The 17,930-nt window shown below is 35.1% G+C and overlaps 1 protein-coding gene across 1 annotated transcript in view; it reads left to right on the top strand.

The window, feature by feature from the left end:
* grik3 (glutamate ionotropic receptor kainate type subunit 3) overlaps nt 1-17,930 on the top strand; it is a 117,580-nt gene that overhangs the window by 67,929 nt on the left and 31,721 nt on the right. Inside the window, exons 5-9 of the mRNA XM_023331239.1 lie at nt 1,395-1,448; nt 5,891-6,061; nt 7,611-7,754; nt 11,912-12,019; nt 14,214-14,327. Coding sequence (XP_023187007.1) covers nt 1,395-1,448; nt 5,891-6,061; nt 7,611-7,754; nt 11,912-12,019; nt 14,214-14,327 — 591 coding nt within the window. The remainder of the gene's footprint in view (nt 1-1,394; nt 1,449-5,890; nt 6,062-7,610; nt 7,755-11,911; nt 12,020-14,213; nt 14,328-17,930) is intronic.

The raw sequence follows: 17,930 nt of genomic DNA, 5'->3' as shown, positions 1-17,930 counted from the left end.
TGTACTAATGTACTTTAATTTGTACATTACCTTGTATAAAATTGTTTGCCCATTCCCTTCTAACTCCTAACATGATAAAAAAAAATTGTCATTTCACATATGCTGGTCACTAGAAAGTTTTTAAATTATAGACCATTCTCCATAAAGCCAAGAGATGTTTGTGCGTGAAAATCCCAGTAATTCCAACCAGCCTGTCTGCCACCAGCAACTGTGCCATATTCAAAATCTCTAAAATCCAATTTCCTCTGAATTCTATTGCTGTGTTTGAACTTCATGTACGCCACATCTAGATGCCTATACGCACTGAATTGCTTTACAACCAGATTCCAAGGCAAAAGAATAATAATTGTACTTGACTTCTAGTCTATGTATCATTCATGCATGACAATATGAATCGTAAAATAATATGTTTTGCAGCACTACAGAGCTAAATCATGTTAAAATACAGATCACCTCTCTATCATGCCTTTGGATTTTCTTCTTGACATTCGATGATGCTTAACAAAATGACAGGCTATTTTTTTCTTAAAAATCTCATTGTGACTCAACATGCATCTATCAAATTATATTCTATTTCTGATTAAGAAAATGAAAATGATAGGGAGGCCTGTTTCTTATTTACAAAATAACTGCCTTTGTCCCATGGTTTAACCATATTATTGATGAGAATATTTGAAAAATAATCAAATAAGTAGATGGTACGTTGTTTGAGTCTGAATGGAGATATTGAATAGTAATAATAACCTCTGAATGGATTAAATATATAAAACAAAGTTTCAATGTCAGGTATTTGGCCTGATGTCTTTAGCTGCAGAGGTGAATTTTCTCCACAGAGGCTTAACATCTCTTTTGCATAACCTTGAGTTTTGAATGTTTTTTTTTTTTTTATATATAACACATGGTACAGTAGAATGGAAAGCACATACACCATGGTGGATGCGGTGCTTTGAATGTAGATGGAGTGAAACAAGTCGGAGTGATGGAGTGTTTGGTTATAATGCAAAGACTAGTAAGCCCATGATTGGAGACTCTTTTCTCTGTTGCGGTGGCATCAAATGCCCCAAACCATCTGCAAACAGTTTAAATACAAAGAAAAACATTAAAGACATGCTAGTATATGGTAAATCAACAGTCTGCTTATGCTTAAGAAACATTAGCCAGTGGTAGTGGAATCTTGCTTGGAAAACTATCATGATAAGAGTCAATAATCTCATTAAAACAAATGTTTTCTCCATCACTGATGGCTCTTTTATTGAATCTTTGTGGGACTGCTTGTTGTAAAGACGCTGTTTGGGATAATGAACACTTGCAAATGACAAAATAATAATTTTCCCTACCCCAGCTCATTTCATTCACACCTTTAATTCTATGTTTTTGTCTCTGTATACTTCCAGGCCCAGACCATGGGGATGATGACAGAGTATTACCACTATATCTTCACCACTCTGGTAATGTACCATGCTTGTTAATGCAAATAGTCTCGTTTGTTCTCATCTCTTCTCCGCTAGAATTTTTCATGAATAGTGGCTAATTGCCAATGGAGTTTGGATCCACTCCATAACATCAATTTAGTTTGACAAGTTGGAGGCACAATGGAGTCCCAGGTTTGCATTGGTAAACACTGCTTCATAGGACTGTCAACAGCAGTCTTTGAAATACCACAAAACACCAGATTAAGATTAAAAATGTAAGGTTTCGTCATCGTAAACTGATGAAGATTAGACCGATTGCTTTGGGAATTAAAATAAACAGTTAAAAATAATGGGAAGTTTGGTAAAATGTGAAATGAATGATTACAACCTAAATATATAAAACAAAGTTTCAATGTCAGGTATTTGGCTTGATGTCTTTAGCTGCAGAGGTGAATTTTCTCCACAGAGGCTTAACATCTCTTCTGCATAACCTTGCATAGGTAAGTTACCTATCATACTTACCTATGCAGTATGATAGGTAACATCGTACTGCAAAAATTACAGGTCAGAGTACAAACATGTACAGTGCCTTTAAAAAGTACTCACCCTTTGAATGTTTTATATTTTTGTTTCTTTTACAAACCAAAAATAATGATAAACAAAACGTGTTTTTCATGACAAAAATTCAAAAACACTATAGTTCAAGTGGAAGCTTATTTCCATGAAATAATGAAAATGAAATAAAAATATCAAACATAAAACAGGTTATTGCATAAATATTCACCCTCTTTAAAGTGACTGACAAAATTCAACAGAGGACCAGCCAATAGTTGATGGTATTCTAACAACGACTGGAATTGAAATCACCTGAGTGCATTTCAATAGATTGTAGTATAAATACACCTGTGTTTGAAACATCCATTATCTGTTTAATAATGGCTACCATTGCCATGTTGAAGAAAACTCATATTAACAATGTTCTTTGGTCTGACAAGACCAAAGTTAAGCTTTATGTCAACCAGACAAGATGTAAACAATAAACGCTGAACATCACTATAAGCACACTATCCCTAATGCAAAGTATACTGCCTTCGCCATCTGAAATGCAACTAGGCAATACACATTCAAACATATTTAACATCCACCTCAACAACCAGACATGATGTAAGAAATAATGATGTATAATATATATTAAACATAACCTACCCACAATGCTTTGTCCGGGCAAAGATGGATACAGATTGAACTGGATTTACTAAACACATGGGTGACATGAAATCTAACTCAGCTTGGCTTCCTGGCCAAAGTCACATGACATGCAGCTGGGCTGCGCCTCTTATAGGGAAAGCCCCTACACATACACACCCACATAAATCCCCAACAACACACGAAGCATTGTGGTGACAGCATCATGCTGTGGGGAGGTTTTTCTGTTGCAGGTCCTGGAAGCTCTTGTAAAGGTGGAAGATAAAATAAATGCAACAAAATATAGAAAAATTGTTTTCTTGTTTCAACTGTAAGAGAACATTTAACTTTCAGCAAGACAAGGACTTGAAGCATTGGACTTGGGTTGCCCACGCAATTTGACAAAAGTTTAACACTTTTGGAAAAATTGAGTAAAATTGCAATGTCAGATGTTCAAGTCTGATTGAAACCTGACTGTGCAGACTCTGTTCATTCACTACTGACTTGGAGGGGATGAATATTTATGCAATCACTTATTTTAGGTTAAATATTTTTATTTAATTTTGTTGATAATGATGACTTATAGAGCAATGAAGATGTAAAGCATCCACATGGATGAGGACACTTGTCGTATGATGAACTTCAGAAAATCCTGCGCGGTACAAAGTCTAAAAATAGAAATGTCTACACAAACAAAAATTCCAGCCAGTTCTTTTTTTATTTACTATTTTATTGCTAATAATGTAAACTACTTAAAATAACTGGCTTTATAGCAATGATCTTCTCACCTTGTATGATAGAATTAAAAAAACTCAACACAAGTGTCCGTAGGGTATTGCTTTTCTCCGTTACCCTGCCTAAATGGGAACCAGCAGAATGAACTGGAATACAAAGCAGCATGCTCTGTGCTGTTCCCTTCACCCTCTGTTACTGTCTTTGTCTCCTGACTCTCTTGAGCGCTCACACTCACTGTCTCTGCAGGCATGGCCAGTCTGTTGTGATAATATGTTATGACACAGGGGTCCAGATATGATGTGTGTCATTTCTCACAGTTGACAGCGTAGCAATGACATTGTTATGTGGTGTGTCATGTTCATGTAGCATCTGGTTTGCTTTAATATGGACATCTGAAAATTATTTTTTATTCTTGTATTGTCTTTTTGTGTATTCAACAGCATTTTTATGTATTTGTTTTATTGCATTTTCCCAACTATCTTTTTTGTACATAAGACATGGGTATCTTGATAGGATCAGTGTTATACCTATCTAAAACTGCAATATGGTGTCTTACTGATAGATATCCCATTAAGAAGATTATACCTGGCAACTTTATTTGATCCAAAGTAATGAATTCTTGCACGGTGTACATGGCAATACAATTTCCTCTCGATGGAGTTCACTGATGTCTATGTTTTATCTTCAGAGGTGAGGGAAGTGCCGACTTATTAGAGCGTGAAAAGGCAAAAGCACAGAGCTATGGGGGTAATAACTTCCTTGTCCTTTGAAATGAAACTGTCATAGCTCTTGTCTTGCCACAGCGATCTTAGAGAGCTTTAGGCTAAGAACTTAGTTATGTTTTCCCCTACTGTAACACTTTTGCATTCTCTCAACGCATCTTAAACTGGAGAAAACAATTCTGTATAAGGCAAATGTAGGATCATTTTACGTTTGTGTTTTGTTTTGCATGTGTGCGTGTGTGTGTCATACTTAGTTCTGGTAAAAGAAAACTAGAACTTTTCATAAGTTTTTTATTTGTCTGACTTTCTGTAATATGAAAAACAGGTACAGAACAAATCACCATTTGCTCTATAAATACAATTCTACTTGTATAATTCATGTGGAATTCACAAAAGATGTTGGTATTAGTCTCAGTAATCAAATTATTACCTAACTTATATTATGCGAAATAAAACTGAATGACATAGTAAAAGAGGATTGAACATGCTTTGCTTTAATACTTTGTAGCAAAGTTAAGATGCCTCCTGTATTGAGAAACGGTTCACATCCTTTGTTCAAGTGTGATTTTGATGCCTTCAAATCTGGGAGGTTCTGGCGTTTTCTTGTACACACACTGATCTTCAGGTCTTTGTCTCAAGTACATCAGTACCATATCCTGAAAAACAGTCCCACACGATGAGTATGAACTTTTTGATTTAGTGTACAGTGCCAATTTCACTTTTAACATTATATTTTCAATGGTATTTAAGGAGTTTAAAGTCACATCTAATATCTTGGCATTAAAAACATTGTAATACATTCAATTACAGCTAGCCAGTTGATAGTAGAAATACGCTCTTAACACTGACAGATTTCAGATATTTTGTTGTTTAGTATTTTTTGCACTCTCTTTTCTTAATTTGTTTATAGGTTTTCCTGTCAGTGCACTTTATTACTCATCATTTATTTGTCTTGCTTAGATTTTTTTAAATACAGAACAAAATCACGAGTATGTTCAGTGCTGTATCTCAACATCTTAGTTTCAACATTGTATTGAAAAAATAAAGTAGAATTCTTATAGTCAAAAGATACTGTTTCCGTTAGTTTACTTTCCTAACTTCAAATCTATACCTCAGACATTTTCAGCTGTGGTAATTTGGGTTACTCTTTACTTCACTTAGAAAGGAGAAATTATTCTGCACGCTAAAATAAGGAAAAGGACATCTTTATCAGAGGGTAACAATGACCATTCTTTAGTGAATGTCTTACATGTTCTCCGTCCCCCGGCTCTTACTCCACAGGGTGCTAATGAAATATCTATGTTCATCCAAATGTCTTTTCCAAGCCCCGCGGCCCAATTTCACATGACGTGTGTCAACATGTGACTTCACACATCAGATACAACCGCTGCCCCAGAAATAACAAAGGCTCCGACTGAATATTAATACAATACAAAACAAATGATTTGTTTTGGTGTTTTCTTTAATTTTCCAAGCTACAAGCAAATAATTAATAATCTCCCAGCCTGAAAAAATGCCTATTTTAAATCCAATTTAAACAGAAAAAAGTGGATGGGATGTTTGTTGCTTGGGCTGTTTAGCCATTTTTCATATAAATGTGACAATGTTAGGGAAAAAAATTAAAACTCTAGTGCTCTGTCTGATTTGATTTATAATGCAAAGTTTAAATTATTATTTGTTCTGTCTTAAATAGATATTTCTCTGTTTTTATTTGATGCTGTCCAAATCTATCTCTTTATGAGGACAATGATACAGAGTATGTACTTCAAACACAAGATGTTCAGTACTGCCTGACTGCATAACAACCTTTCATTTCTTTCTTTTGTCTCTCAAAAGGACTTGATGGCTATTGATCTTGAGCCATATCGCTTTTGTGGTGTCAACATGACTGGCTTTCGCATCCTCAATGTGGAAAATCCCCAGGTTGCATCTATTGTGGAGAAATGGTCAATGGAAAGGCAAATTCCACCTAAGCCAGATTCAGGCCTGCTGGAAGGCATCATGACGGTATAAATATAGAATTTTTAATTTATTTTTAAAACTACAAAATCAGAAACATATTCAGTTTGTTTTTCATATCTAATGATAATTTTTATTACATGAATACAGTATTTCGAAAAGTAATCCAGTGCACCGTATGGATACTATTTTTCATGAACTATTTTGTAATATTTTTCAAATTCCACACTTGAAATGCGGAATGGGCAAGTGTGATATTTTGATTTGTTTTAAAAGTAGTGCAGTCAGTATTGCACAACCATTGAAAATTAATTTTGTTTTATTTTATTTTGGCTTAGAGATCATCTATGCCATGAGAAGAAAGTAGTTTCTACTGAAGTAGAAATCATTATGAAAAATCACTTCAAATTGAAAATTGATTTAGTATTGAATTGTGACCCAAAATTTTAATCAAATCATGAGACACTAAAATATTCCCACCTGTAAAATAATAGGTACCTTCTGTCCCAGTATGTTTTAACAAAAATTATAGTAACTTTTGCCCATTCAGATTTGACAGCAGACAATGTTAAGAACATAAAATGTCTTTACAAAAAACAAGACACTGTCTATTTCATGTGTTTCTTGTCATCTCTTCGATGACTTAAAGAAAATGAAATACAAGATACTTACCAGCTGGGATAAACACAAAACAACTCAAGATTTTAACTTCTTACTGAATGTGTGGGTTAGTTAAAAATACTAATTCTTAATGTGTGATTTATTCTGAGAGTCTGAAGTAGAATTTGGCATGAAATCTTATTAAAGTCCAGTATGTACCACTGACTGCTGTCACTTAAAACAAATTCAGACACGGCATTCCAGGGAAAACAGTCACAATCATACTTTCTAAAAGAATAACTAACAATGCCATTTTGTTGTCTTTTTCATGAAAGTTGTTTGTCTTGTATTAGCAGATACCATGAAATGTGTTTATTCTTAGAATATGAAGTGTATCCAAAAGGCATTCACAATACTTCACTTTTTCCGCATTTTGTTATGTTACTGCTTGATTTTAAAATATACATTTAATTTTGTTGTACATTATTTTCTTAAGATTTATAGGGATTGTTTTTGTGGCTTGTAAGCCTGATTTACATTTGTGAAATCTGTATTCCATCAGTCTGGACAGATCGTGACTTCTGATCAAATCAAAGGAACTATGTGTGACCTCCTGCTGATAGATATATTATTTTGTTGTTTGTTTTTTTCCTGACAGGCTGACATTATTCACAAATTTTGATTGGTTGCCAATCACCTCTTGACACAAATGTCACACAAAATTGCCATTCACTTCTTCTGCATTAACAGCAATCTAATAGCAGCTCTCATTCATTTCTACACCCAACAGTAGAAGCAATTAAATGCCACTCTCCTGTTTAAATTGTAACCTAGCCAAATTTACCAGACAGATAAATGTCCCTGCATTTGGCTTGTGGTGTGCGTTAATTTCTACCCCTAATAGTGTCTGTGTTGAAATGGATTTTCAGTGTTATGTCAGTGTAAAAAAATATTTTCTATAGCCACCAGCTGAAATAATGTTCACCCCTTATTCCAGACAGATGCAGCTCTGACCTATGATGCTGTCCACATTGTGTCCGTCTCATATCAGCACGCTCCACAGATGACTGTGAACTCACTGCAGTGCCACCGACATAAACCCTGGAGATTCGGAGGCCGCTTCATGAGTTTCATCAAAGAGGTGATGGGTCACCTTTGGCCTGCTGCTGTTTTACTCTGTTATTTATGTTGAAACACACTGAGTGGTTAACCAGAGAACAGAAGTGGAAGCCTAGTAACTGTGTCTTATTTAGATCTTTAGCTAAATATGTCAAACCCGCTACCAAGAGAAACTAAGCTTGACTCACACATCAAAGCAGTTTTTTGTCAGCTTCATCATTTCTCTGTGCTCATAACCTATTTTTCAGGATAAAAGATGCCATAACCTTTTGGAGGCACATGTTGTATAATTGCCTTTTATCACATTCAACATAAACATCTGACAGTGCCTCAGACAAAATGACAAATTACAGATGTGCAGAGTTGCTTCAGTTTGTATCTGGAAGTTTAAATAAGAAAATCATTTGTCTTTTTTTTCTTTTGTATATTCAGAAATTTTACAAATAGTAGGAATTTTGTTTATTTATTGATTAAACTTTAGCTTTAACAACATAAAGCCACATAATTTTTAAAGTTTAATCAGTAATACTTTTTCAACAAATTTATGTCAGATCATGATTTCTTGGTTATTGTCAAGTTATCATAAGGAAGACATTTTGAATAATGTCAACTTTGTATTAAAAGTGCCATGATTTACCGAATGACACTTTATGACAACAGTCATAAATATTCAAGAAGACTTACTCATGTTTATGAGGGTGTCATTACAGTCTTATTCACAACCCGTCAAATAGAGTGTTACTGAAAATTCTTGTAATTTTCCACAACAATTCTTCATTTTGTCAGAGAAAATTACTGACAACCTTTCCCATCCAATGTTGACAGAAAGATGTCTGTGCTGCACATGCTATCAGAATTTGCAGCCAGCATTGCATGTGCTATTTCTTGTAGGGTTCCCCTTGAGCCTTTATTGTGATGTGATTCAGACATATTATCTCTCTAGATATCTTGATCTCTGCGTTTTTCTCTAAGATCTGTAACAGTATTCAAAATATTTTGTTAACTCCCTACTGCTATGCATGGTCATAAATTTGTGATATTTTGACCATGCATAGTCTCATGCATAGTCAAAATATGCATGGAGTTTTCTGAATGTACTCCATTCAGAGTACAGCTACTCTGATTGGAGTAGCTGTACTAAATTCAGACTTTTTGTTAACTGGTAAATGTCTTACTCTCTTATAGACTGAATGAAGCGCAAATATATCTCAACAGGTTGTAGAAAATACAATTTCTTTTCAACCAGCTTCTTACAATTACTCCATGTATAGTATCTTACCGGAAATACATTACTAATACCAAAAGTAGCAAATGACATTTACTCAGTAACAGCATCTACACTGATAAGTATCCTTGTTCATTGTTACTCAGATTCGTACTAACCTTGATTGGGGAAAAATGAACCGTTTGAATTTTTGTTGCATCTCTTGTGCAGATAAGTGTTTATGTAGTTCATCTTTTGACTTGTGTAAAAGTACTACTGCATGAATCCAAACTTAGTTACTGCATTGCTTTTACCTAAATAATAGAATGAAGAATAAAAAGTACAAATATGATGTTTAGAAGATTGGTAAACAGAAGGAGAATCAATGCTAAAACATTTTTATCTTTTCCTTGCTCTAATGTGAAGCTTTGATAGAAAGCGTAGGTGAGGTGTATATTTTGAACAGACACAGCTTGTGAGTTTTTCAAGAATTTCCTTTTACCAGCTGATATCTTTGACAGAGATAAGCCGGATAGTTCTGTATGGTATCCCTGGCTCAATAACTTCACATACGTTCAAGCAATACATTGCTTGAAATTGGTGTAGCCGAAATCCTCTGCTCACTCCAGTGAATATGAAGCAAAGTATCATTTGTGTCTGACCTGCAAAGATACCTAAGGTGGGATGATTCAAGTCATTTCTGCTTTTCATCCAGCCTCTGTTCTCAAGATAACAGCCCCTTTGCACACATGTTCAAGATTTTCCTGAGGTATATAAATTACATAAAAAGAAACCCGTTAGGATTTTAGAAGGTATTTGTGATTTTGGTACACTTCACTACAGCCTTTGAAGTATTTGCAACCGTGCACGCTGATATTTTATATTTGTGTGCTAAAGCAGCCTACCTTTGTCAGTTCACAGAGACACTAATTTTACTTTCGGTGATATGAAATATTATGTTCAGACTTGCAGTAATGAGGGTTTTTTCTTTGCTTAAACAACATCTAAGGACTTAGAATGTGTATATAGCACAAGAGATTACAAGGATTTTGATTTAATTAAATAACCTTGTATTTTACATACAGTTGATTCACAAAGCCTATAAATGTGTACTTCCAAGTGCAAAGTCAAGCAAATAGCTACACAAATTTGTATATATTTTTGCTTGTTATTTCCAGGGTAATAAAACATCAGATTCCTAAAGATCAGTCTCAATAGCAATAAACAGTAACTACAAATTATTGAGAGTATTGTTAAAGATAGAGTCCACATTTTACTTCAAAAAAGAAAAGGCAAGAAAGTGACAGGGTAGATATAGATATTGGATGGATGGAGCAAAACCACCCACTTATAAAACACTGTCTGGGTGAAATGACCACAGTCTGCGTTGGTTGGCACAAAATGGCAATATGTAATTTGTAAAGCGTTCCAATGGAATAAAGTTAATCAGATTGAGTAGATAATTGTAGCAAATGAAGTAGGAATAGCACAATATGTGAATCAGAATCAAGTCTTTTATATATTAACCTCCACATAGTAATCAGTCTTTACTTATTTAATGAAAGATTACTTTAAAGAACTGTTAGAGCTGTAGAGGCAATCCTTTCAGCCAAAAGATAAGCCAGAAATGTATTATTTGCATAACATTTACATGCTTGTACAACAATGTCTGGTGTTTATTTGTTCCAATTAGACTAAGTAAACATCAAAGTATTGTTGGCCAATTTTTCTTTCGGAATTATGTTGGAAAAGAGTAGCAAATCCTGATAAAGGTTAAACAAATGCTAAACATCTACTGTTTGGTAATAAAACATTAACTCACCGCTGATTTACACTTGCTTCAAGATCAGAGGCTGACATGTTCTGAAGGTTGAATTGGCCCTCCGGATGTGATACGGCTGAGGCATAGTATATGTCATTTTCTGAATTAAAGCTGTTTGAACATGCCTCCCACCTCGGTGGCAATAGGCCAGAGGGAATGAGGTATGGGAGGATTTTGAAAAATAGAGTGTCACAGATTTCTCCTTGAAGATTCGATCTTTGCACAACAAGTTCTTGCAAGCTAGAGGCTGGACAGATAGCTCGTTGTGAGGTTGTCATAGAACGGGTTTTAAATATTAGTAAAGTGCAGTAGATTGACACACAGTGATTGATTGCCTTATTGTGTGAAGACCTGTTAAACATCCAGTGTACACATCAGAGACTGACAGGATGAGAGTGACATTAATGCCTAATTAGAAATCTCTTTTTCTATGCAGAAGCGTTAATTTATACACATTCTTTAGTTGGTATAGCATTTAAAAATAAAAATGCTAATTCAGGGGCAATGTCATCAGCTGTTAGTATCATACAAGTTTACAGATGGCTTACATTTGAGAGGATCAGGTAAGTAGCATACTGTTGTGGCTGCACCTGCAGTCATTTCTGGAGGGTGCCAGTATCAAGGAATCATAATAGGGGGCAGTCGTGTTTTTCTCCTTTGGGTGGAATCAAGCAAAAGAAGATGGTTGTTAATTAACTACGTAGTCTGGAGGGAAAATGTGTCGGAGGCGTTGAGATGTAAAATGTAATTAAAAAAAGGAAATGCAGCTTGTATAGTTTGTGTTTATGCTTTTGGTCTGTGTATGTGGGAGTGAATTTATTTTCAGCAGGAAGAAAAAGTGCACTTTTTTGGCATGTGTTTTTTTTATGTGTTTGAGCTATCAAAGTATTTGCTAAATATAAAGAATACAAAATAAATTAAATAACAAAAACAATAGTATAAGATTTACATTTAGGCAAGGCTTTTGCAATTTACGCAACAAGCAAATATATTGTGTTATTCCACCTCCTAATGACATTGTAGCAAGAAGGGCAGATGATAGAAAGATGAATGGATGGATCACTCAAGCTTCCATATTAAAAATAAATCTGCTATTGTGCTGATATAATTCAAATGTTCCTTAATACTAATATGCAACATTTTTATGTTTCAGTCTCACTGGGATGGTTTGACTGGAAGATTGTCCTTCAACAAGACAACTGGGTTACGTACAGACTTTGACTTGGACATCGTCAGTCTAAAGGAGGATGGACTTGAAAAGGTGAGTTTGTTTCACCAAACTGGGATCTGCTGAAGATTTATTCCTGTTAAAAGAAAGCTGTTCCTTTCCACTGAGGCCGTATGCTTACTCAGGATGGGGGATATACCTGCAAAGTCAGTGAGTGAATACAATCTGCTTTTACTACATCCTTTGCAAATTATATTTCATTATTTGAAACAATAAAGTATGTATGCACTCCAATTTGAATCTGTCTTTAGAAGTTGATTGATGATATATTTATTAAGATAAATGTAGATGTTCGTCTTGAGATTGCAGCTATAGAAAACATTTTCTTTAGATTCTGTTTCACATCTTTCGGTATTAATCACAGATATTTTTTTTAATATTGAAATATTAATGTTAAAGCGTAATTTGACTTTTTTATTAAGAGGAGTATTGGGAGCTAAAACATAAGCATAAGTTAGTAGACAATAAAATAAATTGTTTGGCTACACAATTGGGTGTTAATAGCCTAAGTCTAAGTGATAATTTTAGGTAATGCTTAAATTACCTAATTCATGTTTGGTACTAAAATGAATAAGGACATTTTACAAAAAGATTAAAACAACATCTACCAGGGCAAAATTGTAGAATGTATTTTATTATACTGGAGGGCAACTACAACAGCTATTATCTGCTAAGTGGCTTTCGTACAGTATGAATGAATAAAATAAGGATGAGTCCCATTATGACTTCTTCAAAAACTCCCTAAAGGCTTAGGACTCTACAGTATAATAGCAGAGACTTTTCAGCTTGTAACCCTCCGGAAAAGAGCTTTGAAATAATTCTTCTCCTTTTCACTGGCGCCTTGTCCTGCGCACAGCCATTTAAACTGAAACGTTGCAAAAATTATTTGATGCCATATTATTATTGTGCTTTTGACAAATCCTTCATTCAGACATGTTAGCGTTGATCCACAACCTGCTGCAGTTTGCTAGATTTTTTTTTCCCCTTCCTTGTATATCCACAAAATCGGCTTTAACTGGGTGAGCCTGTTAAGATGTGGACTTTTTTTTATCCCCAACTAATCCCTTGTAATTGAATATTAGCCTAAGTTTATGAACAGGTTCTGAGTGTCACTTTTGGTAGATGAGAGCATGCCCAGGATGGTGAATTAAGTGTAATGCTCTTTGTGTATTTGCATGAGAAAATAACTTTTGAATCAACTAATTCATGCTAATCATGTTAAATGAATTGAACTAATTGTAATTGGATACTATTAGAAGGAGTTTTGCAAAGCGGGAGCATCCTGATATTTTTAAATTCTCTCCTGGAGTCCTCTTCGGTTTTGTGAGACAAGCTGTAACTAATGTGGTTTTCAAATTAGAGCATATGCCTCTCCCTGGATTAGCCAGGGAGGACATTAACAGGCATTTTTCATGCTTTTGTGTGTGCTTGTGTCTCTGTGTGTTGGATGGTGAGCGTCTTTAAATGGATTCACCTCAAGCACAAATCCCAGTGAATATTAAAAGCTCAGTGTAGCAATAGAGGAAACAGAGGAGGGCTTGGTGGAAAGCTTGAGTTGCAAACAGAGATTGCTATAGACAGCCACAGGACTATTTGTGCTAATGATATGTTCCAGAGTGTGTTTCTACAATGTGCTGAGATATTTGCCTTAAGGCTTCTTACACTTGTAACATCTTTTTATTTGTTCAAATCACTTTGCTTATTTCACTGACACTGCAGAGAAAAATTACTCGTACAATGGAATCCAAGCTCCAACTTTTCTCCTTCTGTATTCTTTTCAAATTAGCTGTAAGATTTAAAATAAGCATTGTGTTTGTTAGTGTCCTACTCAACATTAAGTTGTTTTTTTCATTCATTGTTACATATTGTTAAAACTGAAAGCACTAATAATATAATTACATATGAGGTAATATGGTTTGTTTTTAGCAGTTCAATAGAATTTTCATGATCACCTCAGGCAAATAACAACACTATTCAAAGAATTTTATCATTGTGTGGTTTACCAAATATCTTTTTTTTTTTCTATCAGTGTACATTCTTGACTACCCATAATTTGCAGAGCACCTTAGCCTGCTTATAAAAGGTGACACAGCCAATCATCTAATGCTGCTGGAGATGTGTTCAACCTGGCACTAATGCAGGAAACAGTTGGCGGAGGAGTTTGTGGAGGTCATAGCTCGTCAACAGACACAGCACACTTAGCTTGCACACTTTTCATCTTCTACAGGTGGGGAAGTGGAGTGCGTCAGGAGGTCTTAACATCACGGAAGTGCCGAAGCGAAAAGGGATGAACATCACTGATTCTCTGTCTAACCGTTCTCTAGTCATCACAACCATTCTGGTAGGTCACAAGACGTCACCATGTCTTCCTACTTTTCTTACGACGATGCTGATCCCTAGGAATCAGGTTTAATGCTATTAACATATTTAGTTTTCTTTAAAAAAAAATCCACTCCAAAAATATTTTTTAATACACTATATTGCCACAATTAAAATAACAACCGCTTTTGCAAACACACAAGCTTTAGTGATTAATATTCCATTACAATATATAGGCTATAACATGTTTAATCTTCTAGGAAAGCTTTCCACATGCTTTTGGAAGGATCACTTTTAAGGGAGCACTTGAGCTCAGGCAATGACATTACACAAGATAGCCTGGATGACAATCTATGCTCTAATTCATCCCCATGGTTTTTTTGTTAGGTTTAAACAATAAACTCATTCATCCATGTGTTTATGGACTTTACTTTGTGTACTTCTGTCACTGGAACGAAGGGACCTAGCCCATACCCTGAAAAAATGTACACTTGGTATAATAAAGTCTAACAATACCACTTTCCTGATGACTTCCAAACCAAGACTCGTCGGTTTGATTACCAGACAGAGAAGAGTGATTTCTCATTCCTGAGTTGATTGGTGCATAGTGTTGTGTTTACACGTCTACATCTTACAATTTGCATTGCTCTTGATGAAGTAAAGTTTATATGGAGCTCCAACGCCATGAAAACCCATTTTATGTGCTTCTCCACTCATCATTCTTTAGCTTCTTTAATTTAAGGGCCATGTAAAGGGCATCTGCAGGGTGTTATGCACTTTGTTCACTTTATTATCTACATTTATTTTAGTCTCTGTAAACCTGACAGATGGTTGTTTGTGAAAATCCTAGTAAACCACGTTGACTGGAGCAAATGTCCATTTCTCATTCAACTTCACTTAAATCTTTTTTCTACGTCATTCTGATGCTCTGTTTGAACTTTAGCAAATTGTCATCACCTCTTCTAGATGTCTAAATGGTTTGAGTCTTAACCAGGGAATGCTTTTACTGTTTCTATTATGCTGTTTACTAACTTCATAGGATAATATTTTTGCCGAATTGTGTGTTGTAACAACTTGGCTCACTGGACATTTAAGCTTTGGAAGTGGAGATCAGGAAGAAAGCAGCACAAATGGAGCAAGTGAGACTATGAACGAGCATTAATTACACGTTCAGACAAAAAGACCTAGAAAATGCCTCTTTTAGACCCACATTGCCATTTACTTGGCGTTGTTTGTCCTTAGCTCTGTCACCTCCGGTTGGTGTCTGTGGAGGAGCTATTACAGAGGTGATGGCACAGACCTTCCCCTGCACACCCCTTAAAGTTACAATGATAAACACTGTTATTATGCCTGTATTGAGCCACAAAGCTATAATTATGACAAGCAGGATTGTGGTAAGGAATAATTATTGCCTATCAGGTGCCATCTATATTAATTCTGTCTCAGAATGGAGAAAATGAACAAGGATTTAAGTGGTCTAATGTTGAACCGCGATACAGTGCGATACAGTACCAGTCACTGATTTTATGCCATCGTGGTGTTAAGTAGCTTTTATTTTCTTTCTATTTTCTTAAATATATATTTTTTGGATCTGACAAGCCTTCTTCATTTGCAGTTTCTTCGGGAATCATTAGTTTAGGAACATAAAACTTTCAAACTGTTAAGAAGAGCTTATATTTTAATATCAATCTCCCCTCGTAGTGTAATGAAATTGCATCACACTGATTCTCAGTGATGCATGAGCAAGACATCTGACAGCTTTATACTGATAACTTTGCAGTAGAGATTAGGGCACTTAATGTGTTTTTCCTCTTACAATAATTGTTTGCACTCCATTGCCTGTAATGTCTATTTGCAAGCCTGCCTTCCTCCTCTTTTTGTTGTGCACGCTCATGCTGCGACTGGAAGGGTTGAGCTGGTATAAAGACTTTGATTTGAGTCCAAACCTTGGGGAATTGCATAAACGGGAAGGCTAGAAACAGATGGTAATGGCCTTCTCGTTTAACATGCAAACTTTTTGATCAAGTTAATTGGACAACTTAAGCGAAGTTTTTGGCCAAGCATTTTGCTATTTAAATGCATTGTCATCAAGTATTCATGTCACGTTGTTTATATAAGAGGAAGTTTTGTGTGTATAATATCCAAATAGATTTAAACAGGAACAGTCAGAGAAATTTTGTTAGCACTCAGTGGGGAAAATTTGGGAACCTGTGTACCCTTCTTCATTTTTTGCTGATATTTTATTTGTTCAATTTCTGTACTAGATTCATGAAGAATATTTCTGCATTTAAATGCAGAAGCAAATAGGCCCATTTTAGATGGACAATTTCTCAGACAAAAAAGTAATATCTTCTTTGCAGAGATCATTTATGGGAGTTTTATTTATTAACCTATTAATGTGAAGCATTTCTTGACCCGCAATCTTGAAATGGTGATAATGTATTAAAAAAGTAACACATTTTTTTAAAAACATAAAATTTAATACATTTAATTTAACAAAATATAATAAAAAAAACTGCAAAAAATCAAGCACAGCTAACTAAAAGCAAAGACCTTTTGTGATGATTCCATTTTATTTTACATCAATAGTTCAACTGGTTTCTGATTTTTGAGTATGTCAAGTTATTTGCTTTGGGTGTAATAAATATTAACAAATATGGGTTGGGTGCCCCCTAGTATATCCCTAACTCTTGATTCTCCAATAATTGATAATTTCCTGATGGCCATTCCTCAAGTGCTATGGTCACCAGTTTTCTCCTTTGTGTCTCCCCCTTTTTTCTTTTGTACCTCTCTCTCCCACTGACAAAACACAATGGCATGGGGTCACCTTCACAAGAGAATGAATTACTCTGCTTCTGAGCTCAGTTAGTAAATTATACAATGACAGTTGCGTGTAATAAATTGTAGTTTACTTTTGCATAAAAAGGAAATCATTTATGAGCAATTCAGATTTAGTCATTGTCTCTGCGGGCAACAGTGCCGTTGCCGTCATTTGGAGGATGTTGACAATTTATGAAGGTACCATCGTATTCATGTTCCTTTTCACTTTTGCTTTCCATCTGTAATCAGACAGTCAAAGTTTGATGAGTTGGGTGGATTATCGCAGGCCTCTAAAGACTGTTGGGTAACTGAACAGAAAATGTTGCTTCTTTATACTAATAACGCTGTCTCTGTTACTTTCATATATAATGTTTAGTTATTTTGATATTGAATATTGAAAAACTAATCACTGAATTGTGTAGCTCCAATTATATTTATTTCTCATGCAAATAATACCTATTTGCCATTCTGGTCTTTATACGAGAATTACTTGTACCAGTCACTGATTTTATGCCAGTGACTGGTTGGGGTTTGTGCTCAAACAGCTAGTCTGCAAACTACTTATTAGCTTAACGACATCATCTGCCTGTTTTTCCCTGAATGTGTCTTTCTTGTACATTGTAAAAAACGGACAACCCCCTTTGGTTAAATGTTCCTATTTTATTTGTTAAATGCCATTTGCCATAATGAGTCTTTTTTACACAGAATTTAAGTTTGCATGTTTTCCAGTATTTTGCTCATTGTTGTACATAGCCCTCGATCTTTTTTACACTTGTCACCACTGATTTAACTCATAGCTGAAAGC

This window comes from Xiphophorus maculatus, chromosome 3 (assembly GCF_002775205.1).
Source record: "Xiphophorus maculatus strain JP 163 A chromosome 3, X_maculatus-5.0-male, whole genome shotgun sequence".
NCBI lineage: Eukaryota > Metazoa > Chordata > Actinopteri > Cyprinodontiformes > Poeciliidae > Xiphophorus > Xiphophorus maculatus.
Note: the sequence above shows the minus strand (reverse complement) of the source record. Positions and strands in the feature narration are given on the sequence as shown.